Source organism: Manis pentadactyla, chromosome 12 (genome assembly GCF_030020395.1).
Source record: "Manis pentadactyla isolate mManPen7 chromosome 12, mManPen7.hap1, whole genome shotgun sequence".
In the NCBI taxonomy this organism is placed as follows: domain Eukaryota; kingdom Metazoa; phylum Chordata; class Mammalia; order Pholidota; family Manidae; genus Manis; species Manis pentadactyla.
This window is the reverse complement of record NC_080030.1, coordinates 15,542,687-15,562,737: the sequence shown is the minus strand read 5'-3', so window position 1 is coordinate 15,562,737 and position 20,051 is coordinate 15,542,687. Positions and strand designations below refer to the sequence as shown.

The 20,051-nt window shown below is 42.5% G+C and overlaps 1 protein-coding gene and 2 pseudogenes across 1 annotated transcript; 2 read left to right on the top strand and 1 right to left on the bottom strand.

Moving 5' to 3' along the window:
• Nucleotides 1-458: 458 nt before the first annotated feature.
• On the top strand, nt 459-2,982 carry LOC118921039 (olfactory receptor 7E24-like; annotated as a pseudogene).
• A 7,211-nt stretch (nt 2,983-10,193) lies between these two features.
• On the top strand, nt 10,194-11,121 carry LOC118921089 (olfactory receptor 18-like; annotated as a pseudogene).
• A 7,303-nt stretch (nt 11,122-18,424) lies between these two features.
• LOC130679737 (olfactory receptor 18-like) lies at nt 18,425-19,168 on the bottom strand. The gene is made up of 2 exons (XM_057489175.1): nt 19,078-19,168; nt 18,425-18,981 (listed from the first exon to the last, which is right to left on the bottom strand). Exons 1-2 carry the CDS (start codon nt 19,166-19,168, stop codon nt 18,425-18,427), a joined length of 648 nt encoding a protein of 215 aa, XP_057345158.1.
• Nucleotides 19,169-20,051: the final 883 nt, after the last annotated feature.

Below are 20,051 nucleotides of genomic sequence, written 5' to 3'. Positions count from 1 at the left end.
ATTAATACAATGGACTTGCAAATATCAAGCTCAGGAAGACATCAAATAAACTGAAAAAAAGTCTGCATTATGTGAAGATCCTTAAAACTGGGAATCAGATGGGAAATGTACATGAGTCTTCTCCTGAGATGAGGTAGGGCCTAGAAACTTATAAACACATTCACGTCATCCTTTTCTTCTGTTAAGATCAGGATGTCCTCAGAGTTTGGGAGAACAGGGAAAAATTTCACTTAATGCTGAGCTCTGTGCATTGAGTTCCCAAGGTCAAGGACGTGAAAACAATTACCCAGCGCCTCCAGCTTTATCTGGGTGCCAGTCTCGGTCATGCCTCATCCATATCTCATCATCTGCACACTGGGATTCATGCCCAAGTCTGTCTTCCTGTCAGTCCTGAGGACAGAGCCTCAGCCCCTTCGCTGACCACACAGGAGAGGGCACTGGATCCGGGCCCCTAAGTCATGACCCAGCTGAGGTACAGTGCAGATGAGGGAGTCACCTGGCAGGTGGTGAGTGCGGCAGGGGCTTCGGGAGCTGTTTCCTGATCAAGAAGACAAGCAGAGAGAGAGGTTGAGGTGGCCAGATGGGAGGGCTCCAACGTGCAAAGTTTCAGCTCAGAAGTCGATGAGGTTCCTGCAATTGTCTTTTTTGTTGGGGATTTCAGAACCTCATTCAGGATCCCGCTCTCCTCCACTACCACGTCTCGCTCCCATGAGCATTGCCCAAGCCAGAGCAGGAAATAGATTTGTGCAAACCAGTACTGAGCACTCCCAAATGAGCACGATTAGGATAATAATAGAGTACCCCCACTATCACCAAACATTAGTTAGGGTTTCTTGTGCCAGGCTCCGAGCTTTGTGCCATGGAGCTTCAATTTCCATCCGACTGATCATTTCTAAGATGCAGGTACACACATTGCTGTAGAGCTGACAAAATGAACACAACATCCTTATTTAATCTGTACCATGATCTGGAGGAAAAATGGGAGAAGTCAGGTTTGGATCTGAGTAGCCAGGCTTTATTCACAGCACATAAGGCATGTTAATGTCTTCACACAATTTAGTTTGCAGTGGCTATTGAGCCCTTGAAATGTGGCTAGTCCAAACTGAGTTGTGCTGTTAGTATAAATTTTTGTGTCTTGCTGAAATCATCATATTCATGGTATAGTGGCTTCAATAAAATGTTGAAATTACAAACCAACGTACTTATTCAATGCTTTCCTTTCTCCTTCCAGGTGTACTCCAAGCAGAAGGCCCACAGGGAAACTACTGGGTTTCATTCATTTCTTATTCCCCAGCATGTACACAGTGGCCAGCACTGAGTAGGCCCTGTAAAAAAAGATGTATATATATGGGTTACCCTTCTCATTCACAGGAATGCAATGCAGTCCATACAGCTTGCACACACTGGGGGCTTAGGAAAGCCCTGTGCTTTTCTTTTTCTCTTGTTATTATTAGTTTTTTAATAACTGAGCTTATTTCAAGGGAGGGGTTCTTAATCCTGCTCATATTTAGAAATATATTACTCCAGAAAGCCTCCAATCAGTATGTTTAGGACTAGCGACTTCCTCCAAGATAATGGTTGTTCTATGGGGATTCTATACCCTGTGCTTAAGTCAGGTTTGAATGAGCCTCTGCACTGTGCTACCAGGGCATCGTGTGTGTTTCTCCTTTTAATCCCGAGGACCCAGGACTTTGCTCTGACAGAGGAATGGACAACAATAGCTGCAGAGATATTTAAAGATCCTGCTCTACTGATGGACTTTTTAAATCTCTATATATCCTTGTGCCTCTAATTTCTTTGGCCCAATCTTTCCAAAGTGGACACACTTAGAAACAGGGGATTGGAACAAATACCAGTGAGAAAGGAGTTCTAAGAAGAATGTGTTTGCTACAAATGAGAGATTTTGTTAATGGGGCGTGGTCCTTACATGTGAAAACTTTATTTGTGAATCATTTGAATTCAAAATATAGACAGACTCTTGGGTACCCAGGAACTGGTTCCATTGTTATCAGCTTCCATCTTTATTTCATAAGGTGTCTCTGCTATGCGGAACCACAAAATCTAACAGGTGTCGTGGAATTCCTCCTCCTGGGATTGACAAAAGATCCAGAGCTGCAGCCCCTCCTCTTCGGGCTGTTCCTTTCCATGTACCTGGTCACCATCCAGGGGAACCTGCTCCTCACCCTGGCCATCATCTCTGAGCCCCACCTCCACACCCCCATGTACTTCTTTCTCTCCATCTGTCCCTGGCTGACCTCCGTTTTACTTCTACCACAGTCCCAGACATGATTTTTGACATTCAAACTCACAGAAGAATTGTCTCCTATGTGGGCTGCCTGTTCCAGTTGTCTTTTTTAAAACTTTTTGGAGGTTTAGACAGTGTAGTCCTGACTGTCATAGTCTATGACTGGTCTGTAGCTGTTTGTCACCCCCTGCACCATGTGACCATCATGAACCCCCCACCTCTGTAGCCTGCTGGTCCTGCTGTCTCTTTCGATCAGCCTTTTGGACTCCCAGCTGCACTGCCTGATGGTGTCATAACTTACCTTCTGCACCAAGGTGGAAATTCCTCAATTCTTCTGTGACCCTCCACAACTCCTCAAGCAGAGATGTGATGATATCTCCTCTAATAATATATTCATCTATCTTATTGGTGCCATCTTTGGGGGTGTTCCAATCTCAGGGATCCTTTACTCTTACCACAAAATTGTTTCCTCCATTCTGAAAGTCCCATCAACAAGTGGGAAATATAAAGCCTTCTCCACCTGTGGCTCTCACCTGTCAGTGGTTTGCTTGTTTTATGGCACAGGACTTGGGGTGTACCTCAGCTCAAGTGTCTCACATGCTCCCATGAAGGGTGCAGGGGCCTCATTGTTGTACACTATGGTCACCCCCATGCTGAACCCCTTCATCTACAGCCTGAGGAACAGGGACCTCAAGGGGGCCATACCGAAGCTCCTCAACAGAATAGCCCCATCTTAAACTTCGATCATTTTTTTCTTTGGTCTGGAGATTAGAAAAGACAGTACAATCAAACATCTGCAATTGTCAAACACGCCTGCTTGGTCACATGGTTTTTGTAGCTCATGTTCTTCATTCCTTTGGTTTATCTTATCTGAAAATTGTATATTTTACACATATTTGATGGGATTAAGGTAGTACTCTGGGATCCCGTGTATGCCCAAATCACTGCTGAGTGGAATCCTATTACACCTATGGAATCTTCTGCATTTTTCACCCATGACCCAGGCACCCTGCAGAAGTTCACAATCTCTTTCTAAATATATATCCAATTTATCTCAACCATTTTCACTCTATGTCTATTTTCCATAAAACTTTGGTTTCAGTCAAATTTATTGATGCATGTTGCACGGGAGAGCCTATATGTTAGAAGCGACTGATGAACTTTAAAGCATCTTCCTGAGTCCCACCACCAAGTATTAAGATTTAATTGGACTGGAGAGTGGAAAAAGTGTGGACATTTTTAACAGCACCACCGTTGGGTCAAAGTTATAGCCAAGGTGCAGGACTCTTGGATTTTCTCAGACATTTCATTCAAATAAGACTTGTGTTTGGGTTATTTACTGGTCACAGTCTCATCCTAAAGACCATCATGTGGTCAGAGCTCATAAAGTAGAAGATGTAAAAGCATTTGCCTTAACAACAGCTGAGGTGATTTTTCTCAACAGTCCTGGTGTTATGTTTTCACATCTTCCTCCAAGCTCTGCAGCAGATCATGTCTACATACAGGTTTATAAAACTATTCTGATTGTGCTCCAAACTTGCTTTTCTATACTTAAAGTTTGATGCTGTGGTGGGATTTGGAGTCTTCAGACTACTGCTCTGATTTTCCTGGCTTCTTTTCAGGTTCTTTCAATAATGGTCAATAAAGGACACCACGCCCTAATGCCCAACCACTTCCCTATACCCCTTAGCCGATGGGGCTGTCACTACATCCTTCAGTGATGACTCTGTGTGACCACATTTTTTCTTATGTGCCTTTCATCTTCCAGTAACTATTTAGCCATACTTATATTAAATTACCTTCATTAAAATAACCAGTGTGGCTCTTCTTTTTCTTGATTGAACTGTGACTAATAAATCAGAACATAGGGAATAAAACTACATTGTGAGATGCAATTGGAAGGTTACAAATTGTGCTCAGAATAAAAAAAGTGAGTTAATGATAAGTCTTTGTCAAGGGTATACAACTGAGGTCATAGTAGTGGTGTACGTATCCAGTGGCTGTGTGGCTCTAACTGTGGCTGTAAACTGCTGTCATCCAAGCCATTATGATAAAATTACACTCTATCTTCATTTTTTTTACTCAAGGATAGCAAAGGACCATGATCTCAGCAAAGGGAACATCTTCCCTGTCATTGTCACTGCCTCATTAGGATTCCAGTTCATACATGCTTCTTTTTCTTCTATTAAGACCAATATGTCTTTGAGCTCCTTCTGTTTCCTGCTGCACACCCAGGCACCCACATACACATCAACCTTTCCTTTAGAGATGCTTCACGCAGTTTCTGAGGTAGCAATCTGGCTTTCTGAGAAGCTGTCACATAACTGGTTGAATGAACTCTGCCTTTTACCATGAAACTAAATTGATACAACTTCACTAACTATGAAAATCGTATCTAATTGGCTCCTCCCATTATGAAATGACTTCAGTTAAATATCATGAAAATTTAATATTAGATTTTTCTTCCTATCTGTGCATTGTAGAATGTCTTGACACCCAAACCTCCTTCTCAAATTGTTTTCTATTCTCCTGAAACTGGGTCATGTAAGCTTCCTAAATTTTCTTTTGCCATTTATACACACAGAGGGAGAACACTTTGGACCATTTGCAAGCTAATTGGGTAAATATTCAAGTTTTCTTACTATCAGTTAATGAGAAGTCAATCTCTGAGCTCCTCATACAGAGAAATCTGAGCAGAAGAACAGCAAAGATAAGGTAATCGATAATATAAATCATACATCACCTTTATTTCACTAGATGAGCCAAAATCACTTATCGGAAAAGACCTTGAGAGTTGAAATACAAAGTTTCTAAAGAAAGTATATTTGGAGACAGATGAGCCTAATCAGAATCCTCTAGAGAGGCTTATGGAACTGGTCCTGAACTAGCGGTGGCTTCTCCTGGCAAAGTTGAAAGCACCTGTTTGCATAAGAGAAACCAGGGGGACTTCCTATGGCAGGGCCAGGAGCACCGTGGCCGGGCTTGCAGAAATACTAAAAGAGTAAGTTCTTCCATGTGCCAGTTCTTCCCTAGGAAATTTTGTTGAGAAGATGGTGACATGAAGGTTAGTGTCTGTTAGAAAGAGAGAATCTCTGGGGTCTTGTGCTCAGAGTTGAAATTCCTGATAGTAGGTCAGGGCTTGTTGGTGCAGAGAATCTCAGATGCTCCCTATGAGTGCTAACATCCATATTCAAGGCCATGTGTGCACCCAGTGATTGAATGTTCGCCACATCTAGAGACTTGCATCCAATGAATAATACTTTTCTCCAATATGCATTGTTTCACCGGAAAGTCCAAAATATTCAAAACAGCAAAAATATTTTAAAATTTTTAAAAATCCACCTCCAATTCTAACAGGTATACCACAAACCAGGACTGCACAAAAGAAAATAGGTCTTCTTGGAGGAATAAATCTCAACAGAGGAAAAGGAAATATAGTAGATTCCTAAGATAAGAGATTAAAGTCTCTCTAAATCTCACGATTAATTCAATGGAGTTGCAGATTCAGGTGACGTATTGTTCCCTTTTTATTGAAAAAGTATGATTGTTATAAGACCCCTGTAACTTGGAAGTCAGAAGAGCAGAGGACAAGTGCACTTTCTCCTGGGAGAAGGGTCCAGACTCTCCCAAGCACACTCACTTTTCTCCATTCCTCTTCCATTAATACCTGCAAGTCCTCAGAGATTGAGAGAACAGGGACCCATCGGGGTGGTTATGAGCTCTGTGCACTGAGCCCCCAAGGTCACACAATGATAGATGATAACCCTTGTCTTTCTACATGTCAGTTTGCTGATTCCAGTCCAGTGTGCCTCACAGCCGTGTCTTCTCCTCCCAGAATCGTTGTCTGCCTGAGCAGGTCCATGCCTGCGTCGGTCTCCCTGCTGGTCTTGAGGGCAGGGCCTGCGTTTCCAATGCCTTCCAGGCAGGAGAGGGATTGTTGTCCCATCAGCCCTTGGTCATGCCCAAGGAGAGACGCAGAGCAGCCCAGTGAGTACTTGGGGTCGCTGGATGGAGTAGGGGCTAGAGAATCTTCTTTTTATTAATCAGGAGAAGCATTTGGAACAGCCATAAGGAAGGGCACCAATATGGCACCTTCCAGTTCAGAGGCCAGGGAGATTGAAATCCCTGGTTCTGTTGGGGATACAAGAACTCATGCTTGCTTTTGCTTTCCTCGCACACTGGTTGTAGCTCTGGCAGACATCTCTCCCCCTGCCCCACCCCAGATCAGGAACTACTGCCCACTAAGCACTGAAATGATTGGGAAGGTGGGGTCATGATGGTGGAAATGATTATATTAAGCATACTATGCTGAATCTTTTACCAGGGTTTCCAAGTGTCAAGCTCTGAGCTGGTTTTTAAAAATGTAGCTTGTTACCTTTAACCTGCATAACCACGTCCAAAAAAGACTGGCACTGGAGTATTATCATGTTACAGTGAAGGACAGGAACGTAATTGTGTGTCTTGGGTAGAAAGGAGTGAAGTCAGGTTTGAATCCAAATGTCAGACTCCATTCACAGGACATGTGATAATATTCTTGGCTATTCACTCAGCTTGGCATTTCTCTTTTTGGTCTTTTATAGGCAGAGACCCACTCATCGCTGTTCTCTTCCATTGGGTGTTGTTCCCTGTTAGACCCCATCAGAGAGCAGTGTGTCGTCCCTGATGTATCAGCCAAGGTAGGTCACATGAGGTCATATGTGGTGGCCACCACAGAAAGTGCTGGAACATGATAATTTGGGGAAGTCCCCTTTTGCTGTGCTCCTTCTGTTTGTTCCAACTGTCTCCCTACTGCGTTCTTGTAGTTTAACTGCTGCCAATCTCTAAGGGATACATGAAGCTTGAGTACCTGGTTATATTCTTAGGAAACAATGAAAAGGCGAACCTTGGGAAATTTAGAGCTCTGGGCCTCTGCTTAAACCTTCCTATGTACATACGGACACAGAGTGATTAAACTCAGTACGTGGGCCTCAGAGATCCATGTAATTTTAAATCTGTCTGATCTGTTTATTACTCACTGTGACACAGGGCATGTTTTTCTTGAGATATCAAGTATCTCTGAGCATCAGCATTGTCATCTGAATTGATCTTCAGTTGATTCACCAGCACTTTTTAGGAATTAAGCATAGTGACTATGGAATATGTGAGCAAATGCGTGGTGGGTCCATGCAGTAAGGGTAAATTATGTTTTAGACATTATTATTATTATCACTACATGCCATATAATCAAGTAAAATATGCTGCATTATGAAGGTTTCCTTTTCTTCATATCCTCAAGAAAACATTTTAGTTTTGTGAGCTTTATGCAAGTACATTCTGAGCACCTGGATTGAAACAGAATCTCATTCATTTCTGATTCCACAGAGCATAAACTTTGTCTGGCACAGTGTAGGCAACAAGGACAATAATCTCTATTAAATATTTATTAGATGCATCCCTGGTTCTCTGGAACAGAGCCTCAATACGGCCTCTACACACTGTGAGTCTTCCTTTCCTCCAGTGATGTCCCACAGCACTACACGAAAGATAACACCCTACTGCATGTATCTCTGTCACAGATGTCCTAGGAGCCCTGTTATTTTCCATTTAATGGAATCAACAGTATTCCGTTAAAAAAATGTGGCTATTTTCTTAAAAATGAGAGTGTCAAAAAAGAGTGAGAGAGCAAGGAAATAAACCTTATTGCAGGGCTGAGATACATTTTAGGACTTTTGGTCAATCCATGAATGAATTCCCTGGGATATAATAGACTTCTATTTCTCTGCCATGTAATTTGAATAAAAGACCATTAAACGGTTCTTGGGATTGTGTTTTAGCTATAAGCCTACTTCTCCAATAATGATTCAAATTGTGATTTGAAAACCATCACTGAATTCTTACCAAGTGCTAACCTCCGCTAGGTGCTGCCAATGTCCCAGAGCTGGGAGTCAGCCTCTGGGTGTCTGGGTAAGGGACACCAGCACAGGGAGTTGGAGAAAGTTACCCACACTCAGCATTTAGTATGTGAAAGATATAGGACTCCACGAAAGGCCTCCTGATTCCCATCGGAGGGCTCTGTGCCCCTCACCAAAGCAGAGTGATTATGTTCTTTTCAAACCTGCCTTACTTGTAAATGAGCAAATTAAATCAGAACCATTGATTCTTTCCCTTGGGACCTGTAGGGGAATGGGCCAAGGGTTCATAGGGACCTTTATTGCCCAACTGCTGCAGATCACAGAGTTTCTATGCACAGCCATGCATCTTGTAAACCATTTTTGGAAATCTGAGGTGTGGAAATATTCTTCCATGTACAATATGTGAATTTTCATGAAGACCTGTCATGGAAAGACAGATTCATTACTAGACAGATCTTTCTCTTTCTATGCCTTGACAACAAGAGCATATAGTGGAATTTGTCTGACTTTTCTATTGGAAAAACACATGTTGGTAATTCATAGTGAAGCTGCACATTGCCAGTTTTTGAAAATCAATTACCTTCCATGTATATGTCTTACAGAAGTTGTCACTGTCTGCTAAAGAAAGAGGCAAAAGAATTTTCTTACATGTATCATGGTAAGGAATTGATTAATTAAATTTAGTTTTCAAATAATATTATGTATCATTCAAAGTGTTTGAAATACATATATGTACTTCACAGAGAGTCTTAAAAAACTGTTGCTGCAAATCAGAACTCAGGAACAATATATGTACAATGATAATATTTAGGTAAGGTTGAAGGCAACATTTGATGGGCACATAAAACAATTATGCATTCTAGCAGTATTGAAAACAAAATACATTCACCAAATTCATGAAAAGTGTTTGCTTTTGGGCAACTGGAGTGCCTAAAAGTGGAATCATGTAGGGATGGATATTGTGTGTGTGTGTGTGTGTATATATATATATATATATATATATATATACATATATATATATATATATATATATAATATGGCATTCAATGGAATATTATTCAGCCTTTCATGTGATACATAAATGAAATTGGATATTATGCTAAATGAAATTAGCCACACATGGAAAGACAAACACTGCATGATTTTACTTATATATAGAATCTAAACAAGTTAAACTCATAAAAGGGGAGATCAAATGATGGTTACCAGGGGCTAGGGTGTGGGGGAAATGATGAGATATTGGACAAAGAACACAAAGTTTCAGTTATGTATTTTTTTTCCCCTACCTGGGAAGACATATCAAGACAAATTTGCTAATGCTAATATTTCAGTTTACTGTCTATATATACACAATGCAATATTATTCAGCCATGCAAAAGAATGAAAACTTGCCATTCGCAACAGCATGGATGGACCTAGAGGGTACTATGCTAAGTGAAACAAGTCAGGCAGAGAAATACAAATACCATATGATACCACTTACATGCAGAAAGTAAAATATAAACAGAACAGAAAGAGAGTCATTAAAAAAAGAGAATGAACTGGTGGTTACCGTAGGGGCTGAAGAGGGGAGATGGGAAAAATGTAAAGGGGTTAAGGAGGGACAAACTTCCAATTACAAAGTAAATTGGCATAGTGATGAAAGTACTGTGTACAAAATATAGTCAGTAATATCGTAATGTCTTTGTATGTTGACCGATGGTGTTTACACTTATGATGGTGTGCAGCTAGTATAAAATTGTCTAATCACTCTGTTGTCCACCTGAAAACAATATAACATTTTGTATCAACTATATTTCAATTAAAAAAAGAAAATTCAAAAAAATAAAGTGTTTTTATGCATTTAAAATATTTATTACACCTTGTATTTCACAAAATATACAATTTATGTAAATGCCAACATATTTTACACTGTGTATTTATAAAATATATATTGTATACTTTAATGGTATATGTGTATTTATAAAAAATATAAAAGATACACAATTAGCTCAGTACCTCTTCCTTGTTTTGCTTATTCTTACTATATCTTTTTTTTCAACAGGTGTCACACCTACATGGAACCTCAGAATCTTACAGGCATCTCAGAATTCCTCCTCCTGGGCCTCTCAGAGGATCCAGAGCTGCAGCCACTCCTCTTTGGGCTGTTCCTGTCCATGTATCTGGTCACCATCCTGGGGAACCTGCTCATCATCCTGGCCGTCGGCTCTGACCCCCACATCCACACCCCCATGTACTCTTCCTCTCCAGCCTGTCCCTGGATGACACTGGTTTCAGCATCACCACCATCCCCAAGATGCTGGTGAACATCCAGACCCACAGCAAGTCCATCTCTTATGCAGGCTGCCTCACGCAGGTGTCCTTCTTCTTTCTTTTTGGGTGTTTGGACAGCTTACTCCTGGCTGTGATGGCCTATGACCGGTTCATGGCCATCTGCCACCCCCTGCACTACCCGGCCATCATGAGGCTCCACCTTTGTGGCTTGTTAGTCCTGCTGTCATTTCTCATCAGCCTTCTGGACTCCCAGACTCACTGCTTGATGGTGTCCAAACTTGGCTTCTGCACACATGTGAAATCCTTCATTTCTTCTGTGACGTTCCTCAGCTTATCCGCCTCGCCTGCTCTGCCACCTCCACCAGTAACACAGCCATATTTCTCATTAGGACCATCTCTGGGCTCATCCCCATCTCAGGAATCATTTTCTCCTACTATAGAATTGTTTCCTCCATTCTGAGAGTCCCCTCGGCAGGGGGAAAGTACAAAGCCTTCTCCACGGGTGGCTCTCACCTGGCCGTGGTTTGCTTGTTTTATGGCACAGGCCTAGCTGTGTACTTCACTTTGGCTGCTTCGTCTTCCCCGGGGAGGAATACGGTGGCCGCGGTGGCGTAAGCGGTGGTCACCCAGATGCTGAACCCCTTCATCTACAGCCTGAGGAACAGGGACCTCAAGGGGGCGTTGTGGAGCATTGTCCGCACAGCAGCCTGATGGTGAGGCCCGTGCTGCCCTTTCTGCTCAACAGACTGGAAAAGGCAGCTAAACCCCAGCATGGCACCCAAACGCCTGAATCAGCGGTCCCGTGGTTTATGTGCACACACGCATTCCACTCTCACAGGTGCTCCCCTCAGCATGACTCTGAAGAAAATGGGACATCATTTTGTCCCCCCACACCCAGGACCCAGCCCTCCAGGGTTGTCGGTCATCCCTCAGTGCACCCCTCTCACCCCCTCAGCCCCAGGGCTCTGGGTCAGGAGCAGTCTCACTGTGTCCCTGAGAAACCAGCCCCCCGTAGCCCTCTCCTGCTTGTCACTCACCACTTCTTCCCTGTTCCCCTCGTTTGCTTAGACTTGTTAGGAGGGTATAGATGCCACCTTCAAATCAAGACATTACTTATTTCTTGCCCCTTAATGTTCTTGAGTACATTGTGAGCAGATGAGTATTTAATTTCCTGTCCAAAGAGGTTTTTTTTTTAATTGAAAGGGACACTATTAATACTTAGTTTGAATAAACAGGTGTCAGCTGGGAAATATCTAGGGAAGTGGAATATATATTCCCAAGGAAAGATGGAGAGGACCTTCCAGAGCACACATATTTTCCCAAGTTTTTATGAAAATGATCCTTCCCATTTCATGCATTTTCCCGAGTCATACTACATACATGATTAAAGTTCATGTACACATTTTAGCATATGTATATTAGCACACACATGTATTGCTCATAAGTTTTAGTAATATGTATGTTTATTAGTATATATTTGACACAATATGCATATTTTATGCATACATATAAAACAATTTAATATATTGAGAGAGAACTACACGTTATAATGTTACTTTTCCTAAGAAAAATAATGGTCTGGATGCAATAGGCTGAGTTTCCAATCTAAGTCTGTAAAATAACAACATAGTAAATCCAAGCTAGATGAATAAAATAATGAAGTTAAAGATGAATACTGATTAAATAAGAGTACTGTAGAGAGTGTCAATAAAGCTAAAATTTGTTTTCTTGACATCATTAATAAAACCTATAAATCTCTTTCAAAACTGAGTGAGAAAATAAGAAAAGATACAAATATCATGATTGAATAAAACTGGGACATGAATATAGAGATGTAAATCAGTAACTGGATGTTACAAAAATATGAATATTTTACAAACATATAAGAAGAAGAATGGGAATTCCAGGAACTGATGACCAATTATAACTGGCTCAGGAAGTTAACTTAACCACAAATAGCTAAACATATATTCCTTTATTAATAAAGACATTTAATCAGTGTATTCAAATTCCCTACCTATGAATAAAAATATATTTGTAATTTTACCAAAGGACAGATGAATCCAACCTTAGGGAAATGTTTACAAGGTACAGAGAAAAGGGGAAATGCTCACTCGGGAAGGCTAATTGGAGCCTCATACTAAAACCAGCAAGATGCCAACTCATTACTAAAAATACAAAAAATTAAAAATTAAAAATGGAGTGATGATACTATCCAGCATTCCATCTCTGGGAATATACCCAAAATACCTGAAAGAGAGTACAACATATAACTGTACAGTGTTGCTCACAGCAGCATTATTCACAGTCACCAAAGGTTGGAAGCACCCCACGTGTCCATCGATTGATGAATGGATAAACACACTGTGGTCTATACAGACAATGGAATAGTGCAAGGACCGTGAAAGGGAAAGACATCCCGGCACGTGCTACTAAATGGGTGAACATTGAAGTCATTCTTCCAAGTTAAATGAGTCATTCACAAAAGACACATGCTTTTGATTCCACTTTTATGAAGCACCTGGAATAGTCCAATTCATAGAGAAAATAGAGTGGCGGTTGGTAGGTCCGCATGGAGGGAAGAATGTGAATTTATTGATTAATGGGGACACAGTTTCAGTTTGGGGTGATGAAAAATTTCTGGAGATGTAGGGTGGGGATGGTTGTACAACAATGTGTAGATATCTAATACCACAGAAATGTACAATTAAAAAAGTCAATTGTTATATACATTTTACAATAGTAAATTAATGAAATAAGAAAGCCCTGAGATGTGTCTTAAGCAAAAGGAAGTGAGGGGTACAGGGAGGAAAGGGAGCCCCAGGCTCTTCACCGGACATGCATTCCTTTTCTCACTCTTCAAGCTGTATTAGGAAATCCTTTGGGGCTGAGATAATATGAACCTATCTGGGTAATTATGAGCTCTGTGTATTGAGTGCTGGAGGCTACACAACTGTAAATAATCATGGATTTAATATCTCTAATATTTTTGTTCTTCTAACATTCTTCACTCAAGTACCCCTGAGTAGGTGTGTATAGAGAGCTGAATAATACAGAAGAGCTGTGAAGAAAAAGTTCTAAGAAGATTGAGTTGAAACAGCTTGAGAAATATTGCAGAGGACACTGGGTGTATGGTCTTCAAGTGTGAATACTTTACTAATAAAAAACTGAAATCCAAGATATAAATACAGTGATAGTCGCTGCCATCTGACAGCACTCAGCCATCCTCCTAGAAAACTGTGCTCTGCTATAGGAAGCGTCCCCACCCAAGTCCACACCACCCAGACTTGATGCTGTGGGAGAACCACTGACAGCCCCCTGTATCACCAGGGTGTGGGCACTGAGGTCATTCCTGGGCTGCTCCCAGCCACTGGCTGAGCACAGGCTACCAGTGCATGCCCATGGCATTGGACAATTTTTTAGAATTACCCAATGCGATCTCCAAAGATTCTTCAAAAGAAGAACGTCACAGAAAGTTGGTCCCAGGGTTTGGTTTTTTCAGAAATCAAACTTTCCTTAAGGGACTCCTTGTCATGTCCTTACACCTGGAACAATTATTCCTTAAACCTGAAGGAGGATCTGGATAACAAAGCATAGGATTCACTATAGTCCACCCCCTGGAACGATTGGATCACCTTTGTAAAAAAGTTGACATATAACTAACATATACCAACATAGGGGTTTCAGATGTGCAACATAAATATTAGACAGTTATACATATATTGTGGAATGATCTCTACAATATGTCTAGTTAACATCCATCATCACCACATATAGTTATAATTATTTTTTCTTGTGATGAGAACTTTTAAGATTTGCTCTTTTAGCAACTTTCATGTATACAACACAGTATTACTATGTATAGTCACCATGCTGTCCATTATATCTCCAGGATTTACTTATTTCATAACTGAAAGTTTGTACCTTTTTTCTCATCCTCCTCCCCACCTCAGGCAGCCACCAATCTGTTCTCTGTATGTATGAATTTGATTTTTTTTTTGTTACACATATATGTGAGATCATATGCAATTTACCAATTTACCTTTCTCTGAGTTATTTCACTTAGCATAATGCCCTGAAGAACCACCCATGTTGTCACTAATGGTCACGAATAGTAGGATCTGCAATTTTCTCATGGCTGAATAATATCCCAGTGTGTATTTATGTTTATCACATTTTGTTTATTGATTCATCCACTGATGGAGACCTGGGTTGGTTTCATGTCTTGGCTACTGTAAATACTGCTGCAGCGAACAAGGGATACAGGTATCTTTGAAAGATAGAGTTTCCATTTCCTTTAGATAAATATGCAGAAGTGGAATTGCTGGTTCCTATGGTTGTTCAATTTTTATATTTTGAGAAAGACCCACACTGTTTCTTCCTTGTGGGCTGCCATTAAAGCTCCATGTTCCATCGGCTTTCTTACAGCTGTTCTTAAGATTCCTAACTTTATATTGAAAACACCTATAATGCTCCATGGTTGACTGCTTCCCAGATCTGATTCCACAATATCTGTGTCAAGGAAAGAGTGGCCATGAGGAATAATGTACCAGCTCTTATATTGTTTTAACCTAGAAGGGATGCATCACTCCTATTTTCTTGAACAAATCAAAACATATTATTACCACTTTTAATTTCAAGGGATAAAGGAAATGCAATTCCCTTGGCTATTCAATAAGATTGGATGATCAGAAATATTGTCAATCAGCAGTAAAATCCACCATAGAAATAAACACATGAAAATTCATGTGAGAAACTGTTCAGATGCTAGGTAAGAATTTCTGCTTATGGTTAGACTTCTTGGTTTGAATCCTGGTTTTGCCACTTCGTCCCTCTGTAACTTTGGAAAAGTTGTTTTTCTAGCTCTTAGAGTCTCAATTTCCTTACCTCCAAAATGAGGGCAGTAATCATTCCTCTTGAGAAAGGTTACATTAAATAATAGAAAGCAGTTAGCATAGGCTTAGTATACAATTCCCACTGAAACACCAATTATATTTTAATATATATCTTAATCCTATTTTACTCAGTAAAAAACCACACATAACACTGTTGGTGATTGTGAGTAAAATTTCAATATTTCCGGACCCTCTCACCTGGCCTTAGTGCATATCAATAAGTGTTTCCAAGAGGTGGAGAGAAGTAGTCCATCTCCACACCAATAGGTAATGACAGGGGAGAGTGAGGGCATATCTGGGCTGGAGAGCTTGAGTGGAGTACCTTCTTCTGAAGCAGGGTCATGAGAAACAGGGGAAAGCAGAAGTGGGTGACTGCCTGTAGGCAATAAATGAGTTTCTCCCACTTTATTTCTTCCTTTGACTGATTTTGGTTTCAAAGGTATTTTGCCCCGGGACTTTCCCCATTTAGTTACACGTGGCAGTAGTTGGCTGGGCCTCTGAACTCGAAATCTTTCTACATGGGTGTGAACCTTGGGTGGGCTTCCCCTAGAGATGGTGTGGAGATGCCCAGACCCTCCCTGTGGGTGGTGGGGAGGCCCCAGTGGCTGCAGTGGTGGAGGGTGCATATTCCCCCAGAATCTCCCTATCTGTGGGGCTTCCAGTTGGGGAGCCCTGGTTTGAAACTGGTCTAGGGTAAAGCACCTCCTGCAGTGGTGGGGCCTTCCCAGAACTAGAGATGGGTGGAGACCCCGGAAGCTATTGAATTAGCCCTCAGTGAGACAGAAGACTGCTTAGAGGCCCTGGGAGGCCATGTAGCAGCTGGGATTGTGGGATGTCTTTCTCTGAGGTAGTGGAAAGGGTTATTGAGGAGAGAGAGACACTTCAGCATTGCTTGGAGGAGCTGAGAGATGACCTATGGGAAGCCCTTAAGAAAGAGGGAGAGTTATTGAGAAGACGTGTGGGATGAATGTAAAAATCAAGTATAGAAATCAAATATATGATCATATAAGACTTTATTATTTTTCCTGTAGTTTCTTAGGCGTGATCAGGAACAGAACAATCAAGGCCAAAGCAGTTTCTGTGACGTGGCTGCACTCACATGGTTTTAATACTCTTGAGAATGTCGCACCCCAGGAGACTGGAGACAGCCGAGAATTGAGTTTAGAGTTAGTTAATGATTGTGTATCAAGCCCCCCACAGAATTCTATTGTTGTTAACATTTATTTCTTCAATAAATATGAAGGGTGCCGTCTCAGCAGCACCCTTGTGCTGTAAAGCCCCAGGTCCCCTGACTGGTCCTTTCAGGTCTTCAACATCTCACCGTGTCTCCTCCCTTATCTGCTGGTCAGAGCCAGGGAGGGACCGACAGGACAGGTTGTGCACCTGTAAGATTCCTTTGCAGCAGTGAGGGAGGAGGCAGCTGGAGCATCTTGGGGGCAGCGGGAAGCCATGGGGGAGGCAGAGGAATGTGGTGCCTTCAGCTCCAGAGATGGTAGAGGGGATGTCATGAGAGGATGAGGGGCTGAAGACAAGGACCGATCAGTTGCTGAGGCCGCTGCCCAAGGCACCAGCTTCTCTTGAATTAAAGGCCCACCAGGTTGTAAGTAAGAAAATAAAACACAACTGTGGGATCCTGAGGGAGAGGAGCTGCCCCCACTCCAAGTTGAGGAGCCCTCCACGCTCTGCCCCTAGAGCCAGGACGAGCTGGTGGACACGAGCATCCAGGATTAGCAGACGGCACTGGAACCTCTGCCTACACGGCTTATGCGTCTCTGAGATATGGGTGTGGAAAACTTCGCTATGTCAGGTTCTGAAATGAGTAGATTGGCCTCCCCGATGACCCATCCTTCCATCAGGCTGCGGTTGCAAAGTGACCCTCGCACCTCAGAGAATCCGGCTCTTCTGCATTGGCTGACGGCAGCCATCAGGGCTCTTTGGCCTAATTGGGGTGAAAGTCTGCTACACTAGACCAGGACAAGATCCCATTTTCTTGCCACTGTCCTATCACAGGACCCCTCTCTTTCATGCATCCTACCTGAAGGACAAGATTTGCCTATGCTGGTGTCATTAAAACATGTATCTTATAGCCCTTAAGTTTATTTTCTTCTACGGCCCCAGTGGCCTGGACCCGTTCCCTGGTTGCAGCATCAGCATGATGATTGCTCTGAACGGAACTCCCTCCCTGTTCAGTCACTGCCTGCCTGTGGAATGGGTGGGCCATGGACTTAATCCGCAGGGGACTTTGAACCTAGTAGGGTCCTCCGGCTTGAGGATCGTTATGATTTTACTGCTGCTGCTATTGTATCCTATTGTATGCTATTAGTCTGGTTACAATGCTCCAGTTTTCTCAAGCAAGGCCCATTCCAGAAGATGGGGAACAAGCAGATGATGAAGTGAGATTTCTGGAAGGGTGGGCTGTGGGCAAAATTGCAATTCTTCCAGAACCTCTTCCCTCGCCTTAGTGCATCTCAATGTCAATAGGTATTTCCAAGGGGTGGAGAGAAGGAGCCAATCTCCTTACCAAAGGGTAATTACAAGGATGGCCAAGGGCACAACTGGACTACAGAGCTTGGGAGGGGTCCCTTTTCCTGCGGCTGAGTTTTGAGACACGTGGGAGGGCAGCAGTGGATGACTGCTTGTAGGAATAAACATGTTTCTTCCACTTTATTTCTCCCGTTGCCTGATTTCAGTTTCAAAGGTATTTTGTGCTAGGTTTCCCACCCAGAGTTACAGTGATACACACACATAAACAACACACTTCTACCGTGAAACACATAGAAATGAATTAACATGAGACATCAACAGTTTAAGCCCTCGATGCCAACCTTTGAGAAAACAAAGGCATAGTAAATGCTTCAGATTGAACTTTAGAACTCACCAGCATGGAAATAATAAAGATCCAGGACATAATTTTTGGACAATAGTTAGAATAGAAATATCATGAAAGAAGTTCATGGGATTTTAGTTGTTTTCAAAATAGTAAAAGCTAAGGCAGGACATTCATAAATCCCTCAGGCCTGGATGAAAGGACAAGGTGGTATGAGAGATTCAAGAGAAATAACGTCAGAATCACTTTTTGTCCGGGTTGCCCACAGGACTCCTCAGCCTAGGTGGATCCATCACAGACATGAGGTAGCTCGGTTGAGGAGCCTTCCCAGGGCCCACTTCACATCCTTGTTCTGCAGGCTGTAGATGAAGGGGTTCAGCATGGGGGTGACCACCCTGTACACCACCGAGCCAATCATGCCCTTCTGGGAACATGCATTGGAACTGAGATACACACCAAGCCCTGCCCCATAGAATAGAGGAACCACAGACAGGTGAGATGCACAGGTAGAAAAGGCCTTACATTTCCCGTTAGCTGATGGGATTTTCAATATTGAAGATGCAATCCGAGTATAGGAGAAAAGGATTCCCGAGAAGAGGCAATGACCAGAAAGGCAGTCACCATGTACAGCAGGATGTGACTGATGAGTGTGTCTGAGCAGGCAAGCGTGAGGGCCTGAGCGAGTGCAGAGTAGAAGTGTGGAATCACCCGTCTGGAGCAGAAGGACAGCCACGACATCAACAGACTCTGCATCAGGGAAGAACCATGGCACGAGCACCAGGCGGCCACAGAGATGGGCACGCATGATGCCCGTGTAGTGCAGAGGGTGACAGATGGCCACAAACTGCTCTTAGGCAATCAAGGTGAGGAGAAAAGTGTCCAATCCTCCAAAAACCATGAAAAAGCACATCTGGGTGAGGCAGCCTGAGTAGCTGATGGACTTGCTGTGGGTCTGGGTGTTCACCAGCATCTTGGGGACTGTGGTGGAGGTGAAACCAATGTCAGCCAGGGACAGGCTGGAGAGGAGGAAGTACATGGCGTGTGGAGGTGGGGGTCAGAGCCGACCGCCAGGATGATGAGCGGGTTCCCCAGCACAGTGACCAGGTACATGGACAGGAACAGCCCAAAGAGGATAGGTTGATGCTCTGAGTTTTGAGAAAATCCCAGAAGGAAAAATTCTGAAACAGTTGTGTGATTTCCTGGTTACATGGGACTGGCCCATCAGCTGGATGATGGGGGAAGAGAAAGAGCATAAAATAGACACTGAACATGAAATCATTCAGGCCGAGAAAGACAGATTCCAACTGATTTTCCTCATTTGTGGAGTATAACAATGAAGCAAAACTGAAGGAACAAAACAGCAGCACACTCACAGCCTCCAAGAAGGAACTAGTGGTTACCAAAGGGGAGGGGTGTGGAGGGTTGGTGGGGATGGAGGGACAAGTGGACTGAGGGGTATTATGATTAGTACACATGGTGTGGGGGAATCATGGGGATCACAGTGTAGCACCAAGAAGACAAGTAGGGACTCTGTGACATCTTACTACACTGAGGAACAGTGACTGCAATGGGGCATGGGCGGAGGACTTGATAATATGGGTGAATGTAGAGACCACATTGTTTTCTTGTGAAACCTTCGTAAGAGTGTATATCAATAATACCTTAATAAAAGAAATAGATTCTGAACAGACTACAGTCTCTCTACTTTTTTATTTCTTGAAGTGATATGTTGGGCATAAAAGCCTTCACACTACAAAACATAGGAATCCTACATCTGTTAGTTGTTAAATGCATCACTTCATAATATTGATCAATCCCTGTGCATTGGTGTCTTGGGTACTCACTCATCCTCTTTATTTAGAATCATCTAATATAAAAAGTGAAGAGCAACTTTGGACCTTAAAATAGAATGGTCCATC